This window comes from Jaculus jaculus, chromosome 5, assembly GCF_020740685.1.
Source record: "Jaculus jaculus isolate mJacJac1 chromosome 5, mJacJac1.mat.Y.cur, whole genome shotgun sequence".
NCBI lineage: Eukaryota > Metazoa > Chordata > Mammalia > Rodentia > Dipodidae > Jaculus > Jaculus jaculus.
The window spans coordinates 2292641-2309813 of record NC_059106.1 but is presented as its reverse complement, the minus strand read 5'-3'; the positions used below and the strand labels follow the sequence as shown (position 1 = coordinate 2309813).

The following is a 17173-nucleotide window of genomic DNA, read 5'->3' as shown; positions in this document are numbered from 1 at the left end:
GAAAGAATGTCTATGAACATTTAACTGAACTGTTTGTAAGGTATTTTAGAGTAATAGTTGGATTTTCTATTGAATTAACTAAAGTGTTGCAAAGATTTGGAAATCTATAATATTTTCAAACACCTCATAGCAATTCTTTGCTTCTGAAGGAATAAGTAAATTCATTTTGATTTTAGAGATGGAAGGCAAATCACTAAATGGACTCTTATGAACACCAAATGTCGTTTTCTTCTTTTGTCTCTCTGATTCCCATCTGTATCAGTAATTAGGGTCATGATGAATCTTAATAGCTATTATTAAAACTAGCATCTTTTATCAGATGTATTGGATCCAGGCTACTGCAAGGGATGCCACCATATTTTCTTTTCTTTCTTTCTTTCTTTTTTTGTTTGTTTGAGGTAGTGTTTCTAGCTCATGCTGATCTGGATTCACTATGTAGTGTCAAGGTGGCCTCGAACTCAACAGTGATCCCCCTACCTCTGCCTTTCAAGTGCTGGAATTAAAGGTGTGATTTACCACACCTGGCTCAAATAGAAATTTGTTTTATTTATTTTTATTAATTTGAGAGAATGGGCACATGCCAGGGCCTCCCACCAGTGCAAACGAACTCTAGACACGTGCACCCCTTTGTGCATCTGGCTAATGTGGGTCCTGGGAAATCGAACCTGAGTCCTTTGGCTTTGCAGACAAAAAAGCCTTCAACGCTAAGCCATATTCCAGCCCTCAAATAGAAATTTATTTCTTTTTTTTTTTTTCTTTTTCAAGGTAGGGTCTCATTCTAGCCCAGGCTGACCTGGAATTCACTATGGAGTCTCAGGGTGGCCTCAAACTCACGGTGATCCTCCTACCTCTGCCTCCCGAGGGCTGGGATTAAAGGCGTGCGCCACCACGCCCGGCTTTCAAATAGAAATTTAAAAGCTAAACATACTCTCAATTCTTTACTGCTTGCACTCAAGCATTTTCATATTTCACTTTTTCCTTGTTCAGCCACTTTCGTTTCATTTCCTTCCTTCAAGTTGTTATTTGTAGCACACACTACCTCTTGCTCTCACTTTCTTTTTTTCCCCTCTTCAATTATCTTTTCCACTTTGTCTTAGTCTCTATTCCTTTCTGTCTTATCTGCTTGATTTCTCAAAGTCTCTCCCTTTCTCTCCTCTCCCTCTCTATTTCCTTCCCTTCTCCTCTTCTTGTCCTTCTGTTCTTTCCTCTCACTGTCTCGCCCATCCCCTCATCTCCTTTCTTCCTCAATGACACTACCAAATTCTCTTTCCCTTTCCCTCCCTCTCTTGCCCTTTTCTGACTCTTGCTTCTTTCTCTGTCTGTATTTCTTCCCCTCTTTTTCTTAGCCTATTATCCCTCATTCTCTGTCACTGCCTCCTTCCTTCTTCCTGGAACCTCTGGCCTTTTCTTTCCCATCTCTACTGTCACACTCTTTCTCTTTGCCCTACTCCTCTTTCAACCTCCGTGTTCTTGTTTGCGTCTCTAGCCCTCACTCTTTTGCCTCATGCTTCTTCTGTTTCCTGTGCAGATTTTTGATTTTCATTGGAACTGAGATCAGCACTTGACTTTTTCTTCTCTCCCCTCCCTTCCGCGTCCCCTTCCTTTCTTCCCTTCTCCCTCCTCCCCCTTCTCTCATTTTGTTCAGTAGCAGGTGGACAGGGAGCAATAAAAAGTTGATGTGCTAGGCAGCTAGGAAATAATCAAGGAATGTCATTAGAAAAATCAAACCTGCCAGGCGTGGTGGCACATGCCTTTAATCCCAGCACTCAGGAGGCAGAGAGGTAGGAGGATTGCCATGAGTTCAAGGCCACCCTTAGATGACAGAGTTAATTCCAGGTCAGCCTGGACCAGAGTGAGACCCTACCTCGGGGAGAAAAAAAAAGAAATCAAACCTGAACTCCATACAACATGCTCCCTCCAGACACAAAATGGCCTGGATATCCGTGGCATCACAGTGCCTGATACTACCTGAATAAGACCATCATAAGAGGAGGTAAAGATAAGACATCAAAAGTAAAAGAGAGACTGATTGAGATGGGGAGGGGGTATGATGGAGAGTGGAGTTTCAAAGGGGTAAGTGGGGGGAAGGAGGCTATCACCATGGGGGTTTTTTATAATCATGAAAATTGTTAATAAAAAATTTTTAAAAATCAAACCTGAGCCACGTGTGGTGGCACACATACCTTTAATCCCAGCACTCAAGAGGCAGAGGTAGAAGGATCACTGTGAGTTCAAGACCACCCTAAGACTATGTAATGAATTTCAGGTCAGCCTGGGCTAAAGCAAGGCCTTACCTCAAAAACCTTCCCCCCCCCCAAAAAAAAGATGAAACCTGAAATGAATTGAAACATTTAAATTAATCCATTTAGATTGCAGCCATAGGAAGTTCAGCTAATTAAATCGAACCAAAACATAGGTATGTTAAAGAGACCATATACCTATGCAGTCCCCTAGCGTATCCTGTGAGCCCTGAGAGGCACTAAGGAGCTTCCGAATGTGTCTGCCCTTGTCAGTGGCAACACGAGCTCTAGTTGTTTGCACTTTGTTTTGCAAGTCCTCTTATAGTGTATGAAAGTGGGTGATGACAGCTGAGAGACAGTACTGTACTACTGTGAGCTATACTTAAGCTTTATTCTTACTAACCATGAAATACTCTTAACTGAAAGAAGAAAGAGGAAATCTGAGACATTTCCCGTCATAATTCCTAGGTGCACTTTCCTACAGGGGTGCTGTGATGTTTTGTTAGAATGTAGTTGGCAATTCAAGTGAAAGGTAGTTCATTAGTACTTAAAAAACTCAATTACAGTTCTCTAAGGGGAAGAGATGTCTGGCAATAGAAGATGGTTCATGTTACATCTACTTAGTGCAAGAGAATGTAAAGCTCTTCATGTCAATAAAATACATTAAGCCTTCATGAAACCATTGGATAGATTAGATAAATATGTCAGGAGTCTGGGGAGATGGCTCAGCGGTTAAAGGTGCTTGCTTGCAAAGTCTACCAGCCTGGCTCAGTTTCCACCTACTCAAGTAGTCAAACAGGCATTTGAATGAGTAAAGGGAATTCCTTAGCAGAGTCTGCTCAATTTGCCATACAGACAGATTTTTCAGTTACTAGTCTTTAAGGCCTGGGTGTATGCATTGATGGCATTAGAAATAACTGAATTAAGGAACAGATTATGCTCAGGGTAGTCATTTTGATTTATGGACTGTGCTATGATCCTCACACACCAAATAATGTAGAGTGTAATGGGTGAGACTAGATTATGAACAAGGTTGATTCCTGAAATGAACTTGGAAATCAGCTGACACAGGCCAGACTAGTCCTTCATAAAGTTAAAAAATATTTAAACATTTGTTGGCTGTAAATTCATGTTTCCACTATTCTCATATTTGATCATTTGCTAGTAAATGCTAAACTCAGGGCTGCAGTTTCATTACAACAAAAGGATACAGTCAGAACCACCCCATAGCAGAGATACCTAGAGCAAGATCTGGCAGAGTCCCAAATGAGAAACTTCCCTTGTCTTCCCACCAGTTATCTTACCTTCCCCACACAGACTGATAGGTACGTCTGCAGCATACTGGCTGTCAGGGAAGCTCACAAGGTCATGTTGAGTATTTTATTTATTTTCAAGCAGAGAGGAGAAGCAGAATGGGTGTTTCAAGACCTTCTGCTACTGCAAATGAACTTCAGTTCTACATGCTATTTTGAGCATCTTGCTTTGCATGGGTACTGGAAAATCAAACCCAGGTTTTCAGGTTTTACAAGCAAGAACCTTTAACCTCTGATCCATGTTGAGTTTTTGTTGCATGTCCTTCTGTAGGCATGACTAGTTGGATTATTAGCCTCATAGTTGGATTCAGTCAGTTCTCATTCTTCTCAGAAGTGAGGCTGGTCAATACCTGAGTCAGAAGCTCCAGTTTTCTAATTTTATGATTGGTGCCCATCCTGAATCTGTGAACTGTAGTGGTAGTGTAGTTTATTCACAGGAATAAACTTTCAAAGCACACTATGAATGACAGTGACACTTAAGTCACTCTGGAAGTTCCAAGGATTTAACCACTGGGCATAAATGACAGCCAAATTCTTCATTATACAGTACCTAATTCTCTAACCATTGATAATATCTCTGATGTTATTAGGGAAGTAATTTAGGATGAGATAGAGCTGAGTTAAGAGTACTTGTCAGATATTTCTTCTCCTGACCTCCATCTGTTTCCATAGCTTAAAAGCATCTCTTCAGTAGAATATATATACACAATTTAAGGAATGAATTATAATCAATTAAAACTCAATGCAGAAACAAAAAAAAAATCTATATTCTCTTGTGTTACATGCCTGTTATCTAAGCTTTCTTCCCACAACCTCTTTATCTATAGCTATTTCAGTTTCTAGGAGTCTAAATCTTCATTATTACTAAAATACGTTGTCCTGGGTTACATAGGGCCATATTCATACAAGTATATAATTTACTTTGAGCTTCTTTTCCCCATTCCATTGCCTCTTGGGTTTTTTTGTTTTGTTTTGTTTTGTTTTTTTTTTTGGTTTTTCGAGGTAGGTTCTCACTGTGGTCCAGACCTGGATTTGCCAAGAGATCTCATTTCTACAGCGAGCACTCATAATTTGGACTATTGTAGGTTGTGATTTAAGGAAGAGTACTTTCCATCATCACCAGCACTGTATTAGGAGGTGATTAATGCTGCTTTCACATACAGACCTGAGATAACAAAGCTGACTTTATTGCATCATTCTTGCCTTTGTCACCTATCTATCTATCTATCTGAGAGAGCGAAAGGATGAGAGAGAGGTAGACAGAATAGACATGTTAGGGCCCTCTGGCCACTGCAAACAAACTCCAGACACATGTGTTACCTTATGCTTGTGGCTTACGTGGGTCCTAGGAAATCAAACATGGGTCCTTAGGTTTCACAGACAAGCGCCTTAACTGCTAAGTATCTCTCCAGCCCTGAAAAAAAAATTTTTTTTAACAGCTTATTATGTGTAGCCTTTTGTTCTTTGCTAGGGTGTTAATTATATTCAGAATTGCAATCTTAAGTCCCTAGAGTTACAACTCTGGAAGAACAGTATAGTTCTTAGAGTTCAGATGTTCTTCACTGTGGGCTTGACAACCCTTTTTCCAATCTGCATTGCAAGTTATCCTCCTGTTCTTAGTTCCTTTCCTCTCCTCTTCTGCCTTTGTTGCTCAGCTTGAGGCCTCAGTGTTACTGCAGGCTCACATGCCTGATACAAACCACCAACAGCAGCGGTTTTTTGTTTGTTTTGTTTTTCCCTGAGGTAGAGTCCTACTCTAGCCCAGGCTGACCTGGAATTCATTCTGTAGCTTCAGGCTGACCTTGAACTCACTCTGATCCTCCTACCTCTGCCTCCAGAGTGCTCTGATCAAAGGCATGTGCCACCATTCCTGGCCCAACAGCAGCAATTCTAAATTACTGTGGAGTGTTCTGTCTCCCTTGCCTGTTATGTTTAATGTGGTTTCTTTCTTTATTTGTTTAGGCCACCAAAAGGAATGATATATTTGATTCAAGACAGTCCATTTCAGCCCAGGACTCTACAGTGGTGACAAGGACATGGGACTCCTTCTGCCAGATAACAGATGGTTCAATACAGTTGACATCCTGGCTGACAACTGTGAAAAGATACCTCGGATTATTTTATTTTATTTTTGTGGAACACCACAATCCCAAATCCATACAACACATCAGGTAATCCTTTTGTGTTTGTGTGTCTGTCCCCAAAGCTGTCTGTCTGTCTGTCTGTCTGTCTGTTTCTTTCTTTCTTTCTTTCTTTTCTTTCTTTTCTTTCTTTTCTTTCTTTTCTTTCTTTCTTTCTTTCTTCTCATGTCAGGATGTTCTTCTCAGGAACTTCCCTGTCCTCTCTGTTCTACTTTGTTACCTGAATTGCTTTTAGAATGGACTAGTGAAACTTTGGTATGATTAAAGTAAAGCCTTGCTGACATGCTCATAGTATCTTAGATGCTGCCCAAGTTAGTCTAACTATTGATCTCCAGTGTTCCTCCTGCTCACCCTCCTCACCAGACCCAGCCTCACAATGAAGACATGTTTTTTAAATTCAGTCTATGATTTTATGGTACATTTTTTTATCTTTTCAGAAATATTTTGGATTGTTAAAATCGACTTAATTGTAAAACTTTTATGAAAGTAATTCTTGAACTTTCCAACTTGTACAGAGAAGACAAGGTATACTGTTTTTTGTGAAAGTGATAGTACATGCCTGTAATCCCAGAGTTTTAACTCTAGGGACTTAAGACAGGACCCAGGTTTGATTTCCCAGGATCCAGATAAGCCACAAACACAAGGTGGTACATGTGTCTGGAGTTTGTTTGCAGTGGCTAGAGGGCCCTGACGTGCCCATTCTGTCTGCCTTTTTCTCTCTTTCTTGTGCTCTCCTAGATAGGAAGGGAGGGAGGTAGATAGGCAGGCAGGCAGGTAGATAGATAAGATACCAGAAATTTTACACTAACATGCTGAGAGGCTTTATGATTCTGTTAATGAAGTTTTTCAGGGTGATTGATACGTCCTCTTGGAATTGTTAGATTTATTTATCCTGGTGACAGTGGTAGCACACGTCTTTAATCCCAACACTGGGGAAGCAGTTAGGAGGATCCCTGTGAGTTCAAGGCCAACCTGAAAGTAAGTACATAGTGAATTCCAGGTGAGCATGGGCTAGGACAAGACTTTACCTTGAAAGTCATCAAAAGTAGAGAAACATTGACATTTCCATCATTTTTCTTAAGTTAATTGCATGACATACATTGACATTGGTGTTTGATTTAGAAATATGTTCTAGAATGTGTGATAATGCGCATTGTTTGCTGACTATCCCAGTCAGAAGAGTTTTCATGCTTTGTTCACATTGCTGAACAGAATTGAGAACCCATATTACCAAGTATGGCTTCTTTTTGTTTGTTTTTGTTTTCTCAAGGTAGTTTCTCACAGTAGCCCTGTTTGACCTGGCTCTCACTCTGTAATCCCAGGCTGGCCTGGAACTCAGAGCAATCCTCCTTCCTTTGCTTCCTTAGTGCTGGGATTAAAGACATAAACCACCATGCCCAGTTAGCAAGTATGTTTTGAACAGAATGTTGTTGTTTTTTATTTTAGTTACTTTTTTTTATAATTTAGGACTACAAGAACATTGGAATTTTAGGAATCTAGATGAAAACTATGATAGTGAGATATTTTTCCTGTAGGATAATAGGGCACTCATAATTCAGGATATATATGATAGTCCTTTGTAGAAAAGTGCTTCTGTCATCTAGTTATACTTTGGTGCTGGGGGATGTAGCTCAGTTGGTAGTCCTTGCCTAGCACATGCAAAGCTCTTGACTTCAGCATCCAGAGCTACGTAGAACCCAGGCATGGTGACATCTGCATGTAATCCCAGCCCTTGGGAAGTAGAGGCAGGTGGATCATAAATTCAAGGTCATTCTCAGCTACATGGTGAGCTCAAGGCAAGTCTGAGGTACACAAGACAATGCCTCTCAACTGTATTTAACCACCCAACCATTAAATTTCATCGTGTTCTAGTTCATGTCTTGTGAACTTTTTTACAAGTATTAATATGTAACAAAATCAAGATCTCTTCTTAACCTCTATTGTGAATGTTTAAAAATGTCTACCATTATATAGTTTTTTTTTAAAACATTATTATTTTATTTATTTACTTGAGAGAGAGAGAGAATGGGCATGCTAGAGCCTCCAGCTGCTGCAAATGAACTCCAGACGTATGCGCCACCTTGTGCATCTGGTTTACATGAGTCCTGGAGAATGGAACCTGGGTCCTTTGGTTTGCAGTCAAGCACTTTAATTACTGAGCAGTCCCTCCACCCCAAAATTGTATAGTTTTTGTCTTTGTATATTTAACATTATTCCTAGATCATAGAAGATACTCAATATTATACAGTAACTGAATTTTTTGTAAGTGTTGCAAACTGAATTAAGATTTCTTTTTCCTTCCTGCTAAGGCTTCAAGTTCCCTGTAGAATTCTAAAATAACCTTTGCTAATGAGGATGTCTGATACTGTTATTATAAAAGATGAAACTGAAACAATGAAGAATTTGGAGGCAGACATGAAAGATACAACCAGAGTTGAAAGTCTTATCAAATCAGAGAACTATGGGAAGGTTTTGGCAGAGAAGAATGAACATTGTATTGACAACAATATTGATTTACAGGTAAACTAGTTTTTCTTCATGGTCATAGATACTTAATATTCATTGAGTAATTGTGCTTTCTGTAAAACTCACTTTTTGGAATTCTAAAAGGACAAGGTGACCCTTTGGTCATGCTTATTAGCTTAATTTTTGAGTCCTCTGGATTTGTTTGAGTCTCAGTTCTTTAATTTACTTGTATATGTCATACAATATATTTGTGAGTAGCCATGCTGTTCTTATTGTACTTTTGCTTTTTCATTTTATTCTTCCCCTAGCTAGACATGCTGTAAGTGGTCAGAATTTAACCTGAAAACTAGAAGAGAGATCTACATAGAATAATTTAACTACAGAGGATCTTGTGGCAGTAACAGCCCTCAAGGGTGTTTTAGATGACTAAAGAGGGTTAGTGTTGTGGTTGTCACATCATGCTTTTGATGCTATTTATACATGATGACTAGAACTAACCAATGAGAAAGCTTTCAATTTCAGTCATATGTGGAAATCATATGGATCAGTAGATGAAGATAGGTGAAGAAAGTTTCAAGCGCTAGTTGTAGTATTCATTTCCTCTATAAGGTGATCTACTTAGGACCATGAAATAGCTAACTATTTTAAAGCATTTAAAAAATACAAACTTCCTGTTGTACAGGATATTCTAAAAGGTCTCTTATTGATAATGAACTGGCTGATAGCCTGGCTTGGAGGGTCCAGAACTTTCCTGACATAGTGGTATTTTGGTGGGAGTAGCTGGAATTCTAGGTTCAGCTCAACTCAGATATACCTATCCATAGTTCTTCCAAAGTGATATGGAGGCCAGGAGTTAGACTGCTACTGTGGAAACTCATGATCCCAGAGGGAATGTTCCAGGTTAACAAGGGATTTGAGAAACAATGATTTGAGCCAGGCTTGGATATTTAAAAATGTCTCTTTAGTATGTTTTTATGATACAGATTGATAAGACCAGTCCAGAGGAAGGGGAATTAGATACTATCTACCAGTAGACAGGTTTCTATAGCCACCTCTGCTCTGTCACAAAAACTTATCCTAGTGTTTTAGTTTAGCCTTATTGGGTTAATTAGCTCCACGTGGCTGTAACACACCTGAGAAAAACAACTTGCAAGAGGAATCATTTATTTTGGTCTCATTTTAGAAGGCTCCATTCATGGTACGCTGTCTTCACTACTTGTAGGCTCATGATGAGGCAGAAATACTGTGGAGGAAGAAAGATGTGGTGGAAGAAAGCTGCCACCTCATGGCAGCAGGTAGCAGAGAGGAGTTAACAAGTGGCCAGGACCGCGATAAGCTCTCAAGAGGGACATCTCTAGCAACCTACTTTCTCCAACTACACCCAGTCCTCCACAGCTCACCTCCCAATTTACTTTGGATTTCAATCCCAATGGACTTTGGATTTGAATCCATCTGTGGATTGAAAAATTGATTAAGTCAGAGCCCCCGTGATCTTGAAACACTTCACCTGCTCCCAGTGCATACTTGACCAGTCTCCTCGCTATCTGTCTCTCAGTCCAATAAGGCCGATTGTCAAGATTAACCAGCAGGTGTAGCAATAACGAATGTGGGATTTTTGTTTGTTTGTTTGTTTTTGTCATTCTTAGTATATTTAAAGGGCTTTGGCCAAATGAGGTGGCACACACCTGTAATCCCAACCCAGCAGGCTAAGGTTGGAGGCCTGCCTTTGGCCTATATTGTAATATACTTTTTCACAATACAATAATAAGAAATCCTCAACAACACAAGAGAGAGAGACCGATCAACCTTCTTTTTTTTCATTAAGTTCAAAACTTTTTTTCCTGTTACATATTACATACCATTTAAGGCAAAGCAGGTAACTCCACCAGTTATAATAAGCATTTAGGCTCTACTGATTTAATACCACCAGGGAGTAGTTTTTTTTCTCATGTAGCCTAGACTGACTTTAAACTGCTGACCCTCCTGCTACTACATCCTAGGTGTTAGGATTGTGAGTATATACCACCACCACACTTACCTTCAGTGGTACTATTGTAAGGAATTAGGAGAAAAAACTCATCCCCTCCCTGGCCAGTCATCTTTAGTAACCACATTTGTAAACTAAGAAACAATTACCCTGTTTCTAATCGGTATGCCCATTGATGACAGTGTGCTGGTATCCTGACTGAATCAAAAGAAGTCTGTTAAAGGCCTCATGCATCTGTGCTTGATATAATAGAAGATTGCATTTTGGTATCTTGCTTACATATCATGTATGTTCTCCCAGGTCATGCTTATTAATCCCAGCACTTGGGAGGAAGGCTGATGTGGGAGGATCATAAGACTAGTACATATAAACCTTGTCTCAGCAAGCGAGTGAAGTATGGAATGAGCCCTTTAACTTAAATACTTGCTACTTAGAGGTGGTATATAGAGGGCTGGGGAGATAGGTCAGCTGGCAAAATACTTGCCTCACAGACCTGAATACCTGAATTGATCCCCTGAACCCACATAAAAAGAAGACAGGTATGGTAGAGAGTGCTGTAATCCCTGTATTGAGAAGGTGAGACAGGAAGATCCCTGGAAATAGGTGGCTAGCTAGCCTTTGTCTGACATGCACACACAATTTGAAAATAATTGTATGTACATACAGTCCAAACCACATATTGGAAAGATTCAGACAATGTTTTAGTCCCCCATTTCCCACCCCCAGCTTAGTACTTTTTTGGGGGGGGTATTTCGAGGAAGGGTCTTGCTGTAGTTCAGGCTGACCTGGAATTCACTATGTCATTTCTGGGTGGCCTTGAACTCATGGTGATCCTACCTCTGCCTCCCAAGTGCTAGGATTTAAGGGCATGCACCATCATGCCCAGCTATTTTTATTTGTTTGTTTTTTCAGGGTAGAGTTTAACTTTAGCCCAGGCTGGCCTTGAACTAACAGTGAGCCTCTTAACTCTACCTCCCAAGTGCTGGGGTTAAAGGCCTGTGCCACCTACTATTTACTAACAGTAGGATGGTTGTTCTAAGTTTTGTGAGTAACTACTTCCTGGGGAAGACATGAAAGCTGATTTTTGTTGACAGGGAGACTTGTGTTGCCATCATGTAGAGGAAACTTTATACATAAAATTTTAAGTAGGGGTTTAGAATATTTTATTTGTATAGTAATACAAACATGAGAATTTTACATCTGATTTCTCCAAAGTTAGCTCCAGTACATTTCTTTAAAAAGGAATGGAGAATAGGGTAAGAAAAAACAAGGAATAATGGCAGTCTGGTTGGATGTTAGAACAACTCTGGAAGGCAGACACAATGGTACACACCTATAATCCCACCACTCAGAAGGCTGAAGCAGAAGGATCTGGGCTATATTACAAGTTTAAAGCACATAACTTCAGATAAGTAGTGTGACCTTGTCTTTATATTAAAAAAGAAAGAAAGAAAGAAAGACAGACAGACAGACAGGCAGGCCGGCCGGCCGGCCTGGAGAAATGGCTTAGTGTTAAAGCACTTTCCTGCAAAACCTAAAGACCCAGGTTCGGCCCCCAGAGCCCATGTAAGCCAGATGAACAAAGTGACACATGCATACAGTGGTACATGCATCTGGAGTTTATTTGCAGTGACTAAGGCTCTGGCATGCCAGTTCTCTCTCTCATAAATAAAAATTTAAAAATTGTTTAAAAAATAAAAACAGCCAGGCGTGATGGCACATGCCTTTAATCCCAACACTCAGGATGCAGAGGTAGGAGGATCACTGTGAGTTCGAGGCTACCCTTAGACTACATGGTTAATTCCAGGTCAGCCTGGACCAGAGTGAGACCCTACCTCAAAAAACAAAAACAAGCAAACAAACATCAACAACAAAAAAACTGCCTGGCATGGTAGCACATGCTTTTAATACCAGCACTTGAGAGGCAGAGGTAGGAGGATATCACAGTGATTTTGAGGCCAGTCTGAGACTATAGAGTGAGATGCAGTTCGGCCTGGGCTAAAGTGAGACCCTGCCTTGGGTGGGAGGGCACCTTAGTGCACAAGGCCTTTTATTTTTTAAACAATTTTTTAAAATAATGAAGTAGGTTAAAAATTCCTGGCCTGAAACTCAAAATGATCCTCCTACTCAGCCTTCCAATTGCTAGGATCATAGGTGTGTGCTGTCATACCTGGCTTCAGGAGTATTTCTATCGATAAAATTAAAATTTCTATAAAGTTATTCAGGTTCCTATTTGTTTGACAAAGATTTCTTCTTATTTATTTATTTATTTTTATTTTAGAGAGGGAGAGAAAGAATTGGCATGCCAGGGCCTCAACCAGTGCAATTGAACTCTAAACTCTTGTACTACCTAGTAGGCATTTGCAATCTTGCCTTACCTTTGCATCTGGCTTACTCGGGATCTGGAGAGTTGAACATGAGTCCTTAGGCTTTGCAGACAAGTGCTTTAACCTCTAAGCCATCTCTCCAGCCCTAGACAAAGATTTAGCATGATATATATAAAATACCTGATACATACAGTCTAACAAATGTGATATATTCTGTTAAAAAATACAATATGAGGGCTGAGCCCCGTTTGACTCTCCAGGACCCATGTAAGCCAGATGCATAAGTGGGTGCATACATCTGGAGTTTATTTGCAGTGGCTGGAGGCCCTGGCACACCCATTCTCCCCCCCACATATAAATAATAAAAATAATAATAAAATAAATTATGATACCAGACATGGTGGCAAACTCTTATCATCCTAATAGGTAGAGACACGAGTTTTAAGAGTTCAAGATCAGGCTAGAGAGATGGTTTAGCGGTTAAGGCACTTGTCTGCAAAGCCTAAAGACCCAGGTTCAACTCCCCAGTACCCACATAAGCCAGAGGCACAAGGTGGCACATGTGTCTAGAGTTTATATGCATTGGCTAGAGGCCCTGATATAACTAAATGAATGTGTGATTTTGTCTGGTCGCTTTTCCTTAGGATCTAAGACTTAGGCATTTGGATTTTGACCTTGTGCTCTGTGGCCTAAAAAAAGTAAGTGGTGGGCTGGAGAGATGGCTTAGCGGTTAAGCGCTTGCCTGTGAAGCCTAAGGACCCTGGTTCGAGGCTTGGTTCCCCAGGTCTCACGTTAGCCAGATGCACAAGTGGACGCACAAGTCTGGAGTTCGTTTGCAGAGGCTGGAAGCCCTGGCGCGCCCATTCTCTCTCCCTCTATCTTTCTCTCTGTGTCTGTTGCTCTCAAATAAATAAATAAAATTTTTTTTTAAAAAAGTAAGTGGTAAAAAATTGGTGATAGTGTTTGGTTTTCTTGGTGTATTATTTTATTTATTTACTTATTTATTTATTGAGACAGAAGCAGAATTAGCCTCTAGCCACTGCAAATGAACATCAGGTACATACGCTACCATGTGTGTTTGGCTTACGTGGGCACTGGGGAATTGAACCAAGTCCTCAGGCTTTGTAGACAAGCGCCTTAAAAGTCAGCCCTCTTGACTCAGAAAACTTGGCTTTCTTTTATTTCAATAAAAGTTGGCAGGGCTGGAGCGATGGTTTAGCAGATAAGCTCTTGCCTGTGAAGCCTAAGGACCCCGGTTCGAGCCTCAATTCCCCAGGACCCACGTAAGCCAGATGCATCTTGAGTTTATTTGCAGTGGCTGGAGGCCCTGGCGTGCCCATTCTCTCCCTCCCCCTCCCCTTCCCTCCCTCCCCCCCCCCTCTCTCTCTGCCTCTTTCTCTGTCACTCTCAAATAAACAAACTTTTCTTTAAAAGTTGGCAACCTGTCTTTGGTTGTTTCTATACCTTTGACCTTTGGCTAGGTACTAAATTCATTATATTCTTAAGTATACCACCATTAATCCTCATAAAATATAGAAAGATGAAACTAGTCACCTCTAATACTAATTACAAATGAAGAGTGACCCCCTCTATGAAATAAATTGAATTTCCTCAAAATTGAATGATAGTTGAATGTAAGTTTTTGTTTTGTTTTGTTTTGTTTTTTTTGGTTTTTCGAGGTAGGGTCTCACTCTGGTCCAGGCTGACCTGGAATTAACTCTGTAGTCTCAGGGTGGCCTTGAACTCATGGCAATCCTCCTACCTCTGCCTCCCAAGTGCTGGGATTAAAGGCGTGCGCCACCACGCCCGGCGAATGTAAGTTATTTTTATGCTAACATGCTATATAGCACATGAAGATCCACTGGTCATCCTCAGCTTTTCACCAAACTTATAATTAATAGCTCTTTTAGTATGTTGCCATCAGTTTCAAACTGAGATTTTATTAATAATGTCACAGGCTGGAGGGAGTGCTTAATGGTTAAGGCACTTGCCTGCAAAGCCTAAGGACCCAGGTTTCATTCCCCAATACCCACATAAGCCAGATGCTCAAGGAAGATCACCTGGAGTTCATATGCAGGGCTTGAGGCCCTGATGCACCTATTCCCTTCCTCACCCTTTCCTCTGTCTGTGTCTATTTGCAATGAATCAAAAAAAGTTTTTTAAAGAATGTCCATAGGCTTAGCTGTTAAGGCACTTGACTGTGAAGCCTAAGGATTCATGTTCGACTTTCCAGGTCCCACGTAAGCCAGACACACACTGATGCAAGCATGCAGTGTTGCTCACGTACACAAGGGGCACATATATCTGGAGTTAAATTACAGTGACTGGAAACCCTATTGCACTAATTATCTCCCTCACTCTCTCTGTCTCTCGCATTAAGAAAAAAGGCAATCTCTTATGCTTGCCTCAAAAAAAAAAAAATATTTTTAGCTGGGTGTGGTGGTGCATGCCTTTAATCCCAGCACTCGGGAGGCAGAGGCAGGAGGATCACCATGAGTTCGAGGACACCCTGGGACTACATAGTGAATTCCAGGTCAGCCTGGGCCAGAGTGAGACCCTACCTCGGAAAACCAAAAAATATATATATTTTAAATAAAAGAATATCCATAATCACTGCCTCTTTTATTGTCAAGATGAAGTCCTACTAGAAGTAAAACATTCTTCAAATAAATAAAATTCACTTTAATAGTTAATTATTAAGGGACTATGAAGGAAAGGGTATTTAATAAGCAAAAACTGATTTTTTTTTCTTTGTTGTATGTCTGTGAGTATGCCATATTTTCTATTATATATTATGTCATTTTTGTTCTTTGCTATTTGAAGTGAAAAGAAATAATTTTTTAAAGTATTTAATTTACTTGAGAGGTAGATAGAGAGCATGGGTGTGCCAGGGCCTCTAAGCCACTGCAAACAAACTTCAGTCACATGCACCACCTTGGGCAATGGGTACTGGGGAATCAAATCTGGGTCTTTAGGCTTTGCAGACAAGCACCTTAACCACTAAGTTTTCTCCAGCCCAGAAATAAATAATTTTTATTGACTAATGCTACTTTTGTAATTTATAGTTTACTTATTATTGTTTTGGTTTTCTCTTCTTGTATAACAAATCACTATAAATTTAGAAGTTTAAACCAACACCCTTCATGAGCCCATACATGGGTTCTCTACTTGAGACTTTGCAAGGTCAGAACCACAAGTGTTGGCCAGGATTATTCCTCTTTTAAAGTTAAAATCTGCATTAGGGTTCATTCCGTTTGCTGGCTGACTGCTGTTTATTGCAGCTCTTGGTTTGAAGTCCAAGCTTTCAGGCAAGCTGTCATACTTACTGCTTCTGGGAGCTACCTGTAGTTGGTCTGAGGTGGCCTCTGTTTTCACAGCCAGCAGTGAATTGAGTCCCTTTGCATATCTTTGAAATGCTCATTTGCTTTCAGCCAAAAAACTCAGCTTTTAAAGGGTTCACCTGACAGTCAGGCTCAACTGAATTTTTTTGTGTATCTCAAGATCAGCTGAGTTGGGGCCTAGTTACTTCACAGCAGTGCCCAGACTAGTATTTTAAGTGCCAAGGGATGAGGCATCTTGGGTCCATCTTTGACAAGTACCCACTACAAGTGTGATGAAAAGTGTACTGGACTAAGTTTCTATATGGTAGTCTGTCAGAAAGTAAGGTCTAGCTCTTCTGTGAATGAACACAGCATTTGACTTTGCCAGTTACATCATCTTTTGTGATTTCATTAGAAATATGCAGAGGACATGAATCACAAACTCCCTTCTGCTCCATCGGGTGTGCGTCCTTTCCCAGTACCTGTCTGTTACTTTTCTCCTGAAAGCCTTGATTCTGCAGTAGCATATTTTCTTTCACATCTCTTTTTAGATGTGACATAGAGTATAAAGAAACCTACCTGACCAGGTGAAATAGGAGAACAAATAGAGAGACTCCATCTGCATGTAGAGCTCTCCTAGGCAAAGTATTTATTAAGGACAAGATAGAAATGCACTGGCACTGAAGCAGCTGACCACTTGAGTATAAAGTACTCAAGGGCCCCAGGAAGTGGTCTGGAGCTTCTCTTTATAGGATTTTTAGGAGAGGATGATCAGTTGCTAGTGGTATAGTTTGGGTGGTCTTCTGGTTTGACAGGATTGAGTTATATCATGTTTTCCCTACTACACTTGTTCTTTTGCAAGATGCATCTGATTTTACTCTTATGTACTCTCTGTTATGCATAGTCATAAGATGCTAAATAAGAGTTTTTATCCTTAAAAATCAAATTACTGGGCTGGAACGGTGATTTCTCAGTGGTTAGTGCAGGTGCTTGCCTGCAAAGCCTAAGGACCCAAATTAAATTCCCCAGTACTCACCTGAAGTCAGATGGCAGTAAGTGATGAATACATCTGGAGTTTGTTAGCAGTAGCAGGAATCCTTGGCACCTATACTTACTCACTATCTGCTTCTCTCTCAAATAAATAAATAAAATTTTAAAAATTATTGTTTAAAAAGTCCAATTCCAGGACACAGTTTGCCTTACTGTGTGCATATACCCCAAACCAGCCCAGTCTGGATGGCCCCCTGCCACTCAGTTCCTAGCTCTATCTAAGAACAATTTGAGTAGGAACTGATCACAAATAATAGTTACTTAAGAAGAGGAAGGACAAAAGTAGTTCTTGTTTGCAAAGTGGTACATGTTTAGCTCAGTGCAAGTGA

The 17173-nt window shown here is 40.3% G+C and overlaps 1 protein-coding gene across 3 annotated transcripts in view; it reads left to right on the top strand.

Moving 5' to 3' along the window:
- Positions 1–17173, top strand: part of R3hdm1 (R3H domain containing 1) — a 135479-nt gene that overhangs the window by 28108 nt on the left and 90198 nt on the right. For all 3 annotated transcript variants that reach the window (XM_012951075.2, XM_045149297.1, XM_045149296.1), the window contains exons 2-3: positions 5516–5724; positions 8004–8214. In XM_012951075.2, coding sequence (XP_012806529.2) covers positions 8044–8214 — 171 coding nt within the window. In that variant the 5' untranslated portion in view covers positions 5516–5724; positions 8004–8043. The remainder of the gene's footprint in view (positions 1–5515; positions 5725–8003; positions 8215–17173) is intronic.